The sequence below is a fragment of the Neltuma alba genome, unplaced genomic scaffold, assembly GCF_004799145.2.
Source record: "Neltuma alba isolate B1F8T4 unplaced genomic scaffold, ASM479914v2 tig00012505_pilon, whole genome shotgun sequence".
NCBI classification, from domain to species: Eukaryota; Viridiplantae; Streptophyta; class Magnoliopsida; order Fabales; family Fabaceae; genus Neltuma; species Neltuma alba.
In genome coordinates, this window is record NW_021636973.1 from 385,911 (window position 1) to 389,800 (window position 3,890).

At 35.6% G+C, this 3,890-nt stretch overlaps 1 protein-coding gene across 1 annotated transcript; it reads left to right on the forward strand.

The window, feature by feature from the left end:
* The first annotated feature begins 250 nt into the window (after window positions 1-250).
* On the forward strand, window positions 251-2,098 carry LOC114727656 (ATP-dependent 6-phosphofructokinase 3-like). The gene is made up of 5 exons (XM_028914346.1): window positions 251-359; window positions 795-952; window positions 1,076-1,128; window positions 1,626-1,779; window positions 2,048-2,098. The coding sequence occupies exons 1-5, from the start codon at window positions 251-253 to the stop codon at window positions 2,096-2,098; spliced, it is 525 nt and encodes a 174-aa protein (XP_028770179.1).
* The last annotated feature ends 1,792 nt before the right edge of the window (window positions 2,099-3,890 follow it).

Below are 3,890 nucleotides of genomic sequence, written 5' to 3' on the forward strand. Positions count from 1 at the left end.
ATTTACCCTTTCCTTTTCTTTCCAGGTGTTATGAAAGCAAAGTAATAATTGATACCTTGAATACGAACAAATATTTCACGATGTGGAAGCACATGAGGTGAGCAATCACGGCAAAGTGATTTATCAGAACCCCTGAGATTTTGGAAGCTCAGGGGCGGGCAATAATTGATGTATTAGATATCTTTCTTATTGTGTTTTCTTTAAATTGGATGTTAAGGTGTATTTTCAATCAGATGATTTGAAGGCTGCCATGGTTACATATGGGAGAATTTGCCCTGGCTCAAACACTGTGATCAGGCAATTAGCATGTGGCTTGAATTTTCTGTACAGCCTGAATGATCTAGCATTTGTTCCGAAATGTTTTCATTCTGAGTAGGGAAAAAATGAAAGCAATATGTTCATCTAAAGAGGACCAAAAAAATTGATACACGGCATGCTTTTAGTTAAAATACTTTAATCTGAAAATTGCGCCTCATGCTTCTCCCATTTCTGACAAAGCAATTTACTTCATGTTTGCTTGGAAACAAAGATAAGAGAAAACAAACAACTTACCTCCCGCTTTTTCAAAAAGATAAATGAGGAGGAAAATGAGGGAAGAATCAAGTCATTAGTATAAGCCTATAAGGTACAAATTCACCCTTGCATCAGTATAATAGATAACTTTCTAAATAATATCATGTAATTTAAAGTAGCATGAGCTTAGAACTTTTTATAAATTCAGGGTCATGTGACATTTCCCCCAACTTTCATTACCTTAAAGCATGATATCTTCCCTTAATTTCGTTACCTGGAAGGTCCAGGTGGGCTGGATGGGCAAATGGTAATTTTAGTAGCTGAAGGGGCAGGACAGGATCTTGTATCTCAGAGCATCCAATCCGTGCAAAAGCAGGATGCTTCAGGAAACAAGCTTCTTCTTCAAGATGTTGGGCTGCGGATATCCCAAAGGATTAAGGTGTGGATTATAGGTTTTTCTATTTTTGCCATATTTCTTGTGCTCTTCAGTTTGATCCTCACCAAGCTGTTGCAGCAGAAGAATATTTACACAAGTTACTTTCTATCTGCTTTCGTCTTGCAGGATCATTTTGCCAAGCACAGTACAATGAGAATGAACCTCAAATATATAGGTTTGTGCAGATTTTCTTTTTAAAGAAACAGATCATGGCATTGTGATGCAGGAAAGGGAGGTGAGGGAGAATAGAGAACGAAAGAAGAAAGAAGAGAGGAGGAAGAGGATAGGGAAGGAGAGAAGGAAGAGGGAAGAGAGGAGAAGGAGAAGCAAGAGGAGAGGACGCCAAGAAATATCAATTATTCAACCATCAAAACTGAATATAAATGAAAACCCTAGCCATTTTTATAAAGTCTCTAGAAATATAAATAATAATAAAATCCTAAATCAAATCCTAATTATAAACAAAGACAATAAAGATAATGACAGAATATTAGAAGACAATTAATGTAATAAATCCTAATTCTAATGGATACATATCTTTATTCGGATCGGATACTTTAGTTATCTAATTAAATCCTAATTATTGCACATCCCATACTCCATCTGTTTACATACTAAAAAGAGCATCGGGTATAATATTATTAATTACTTCCTTTTGCTTTCCTGTATCCGACAGATCAACCTCCATGATCCGAGCAATTCCAAACAATGCTTCTGATAACATGTACTTCACACTTCTTGCTCAAAGTGTAGTTCATGGAGCAATCGCTGGTTACACTGGCTATACAAGTGGACTCACCAATGGAAGACAAACTTATATCCCTTTCTACGTAGGTCCATTGTGCATGCTTGATATTTCTTCAAAACCAGGCGCCTCAATGAGATACAGCACAAATTTTACAGATAAATATATAAATTTTTAAGTATTTTCTAATACATGTTATAAGATTATTGGAGAGCTTAATAATGGTACAGATATAAAGAACCCCTGCATAATATCTATATATATATATATATATATATATATATAGCAATTTTGGCAGCCTTGTTGAGACTCATTCGTTGTTTTTCATCTCATTATTTTCAATTTGCTTTTAGAATTTTACAGAGAACCACAGTGAGACGGCACAAAGTAGTGATAATGATTGAGACAAGAGAGATGAAGAACCGTTGGAGAAGTCAGGGGATGATGAGCAAAGTCCAGATGTCAAAGAAATCATCCCTGTCCCTAATAGTTCTCTCAAGCTGTAATGCTCATTATTAATCAATTCCTATTCCCCTCTCTGCATAAAATGGCTGCGGAAATCTCAGCCTCACATCCTTAAGATTTTCCTTCATGTGTTGTTTCATTAATTAATTCACATTCTATACTATCCATCTTTGTTCTACTGTGATTTCCTCCTACTCTTTCTATTCTTTGTTTACTGGCTATGAATCAATTGGCGTCCGAACTCCAATTGAAAGCCAATATGTAACTTGTTCATCAAACTTTTCTTTCCCATACAATAATTCCCATATCTCTCTTCCACTCTGTTTTTCTACCCACACTCGCTGACTCAAGTCACCAACAAGTCGCTGGTTTTGCAAGAATCTTAATGTGTTAATCTTAGTCCCTAAGGCGTTAACATTGTGTTAGAAACTTGTTTCTTTCTTTACAACTTTAAAACTTGTTTTAAAATGCACTTAACGAACAAACTTTTTTTCAGCTAACGTTTAGGCTTTCAACTGTTCTAAACTTGTTTCTAAATTAGTTTACTAGAAAAATTATAAATAACAAAAACAAATCATGCGATTCTTCCATTTCTTCAATATAATATAGTAGTGGGTAGTGGGTAGTATCACAAAAGCAACTTAATCACTAGGCCTATGGGATGAGGAAATTGGAGGGGAAGGAAGTGAAAAAAAACCTTGCCGTGAGGGTTCTTCCCAAAAAAAAAAAAAAAAAAGAACTAAATAAACTAAAATATAATATAGTAGCCTAACCTAAGTCAAATTCACGGGGAACTTTTTTATGGTTAAAATTTCTTAACTAATCCACTAATTAACAAGTGAAGAAATTAAAAATGCAAGCAAGTGAATAACTATCTATTATATTTTCTACTTTTATAAATGAAAATCTTTATATTTTTCAATTTATCTAGATGAGGTAGTGTGAGGCCAATGAGCAATGGAATATCAAATGTGAATGATTATTCTCCTAGAAATATGCCCTGCCTTCCTCGTCGGAATATGATGTTGGAGTTAAACCAAATCAAAAGACTGAACTAACCACTCGCTAGCTCACTTATCACTTAGATTTCACAACTGTAGCAATCCAGAGATAAGTATAAACTCATTCGGCTAAGAATCAATCAGTATAACAATCTAATCTCTTTACGACAACCACCACCGTGCATTGCCCTAGAAAACATTCGAATTCACCGTGAAAACTGAGTCAACTCAATCAGCAATCACAATCAAATTCTACGCTAAATCAGAGACGGTAATTTCAACTCGATATTGCAAATAAATTATCATACCATATGTTAATTCTTAAACAGATTCGAAAGTTCTAGTGAAATATAATTCTATATCAAATCCTGAAGGATCTAACATGTTACAGATTCAGACTGGAAATTAAGAAATACAGAAACTCCCTATTAAGCATGTGGACTCGAGCTCGGCTACACCTCTTGGAGACCAGAAATCACTCAGCCTCTCATTGTCATAGCAGCTCTACTAAGCTCCACAAGATAATCGGCCATCGATTCAGAGATAAAGATGAGAGAAGGTGGAATCACCATGGAGGGAGACGGAGATCAAGAGGAGTCGAGATAGTGATGGAGTCGTGGGGAGAGTGACGACGAAGAGTGAGATGATGATGACAAAGGAGGAATGATAGATGGAATCTGAGGAAAATCCCCCATTTTGAAGCTCTCCACAAAAACATGCATTTTGCTTA

Excerpts from the sequence above, each read along its gene's own strand:
- LOC114727656 (XM_028914346.1), top strand. The coding sequence starts at position 251 with ATGGTTACATATGGGAGAATTTGCCCTGGCTCAAACACTGTGATCAGG. Across the intron at positions 360-794 it reads TCTAGCATTTGTTCCGAAAT|GTCCAGGTGGGCTGGATGGG; the intron begins GTTTTCATTCTG and ends GTTACCTGGAAG. Across the intron at positions 953-1,075 it reads GGATATCCCAAAGGATTAAG|GATCATTTTGCCAAGCACAG; the intron begins GTGTGGATTATA and ends TTCGTCTTGCAG.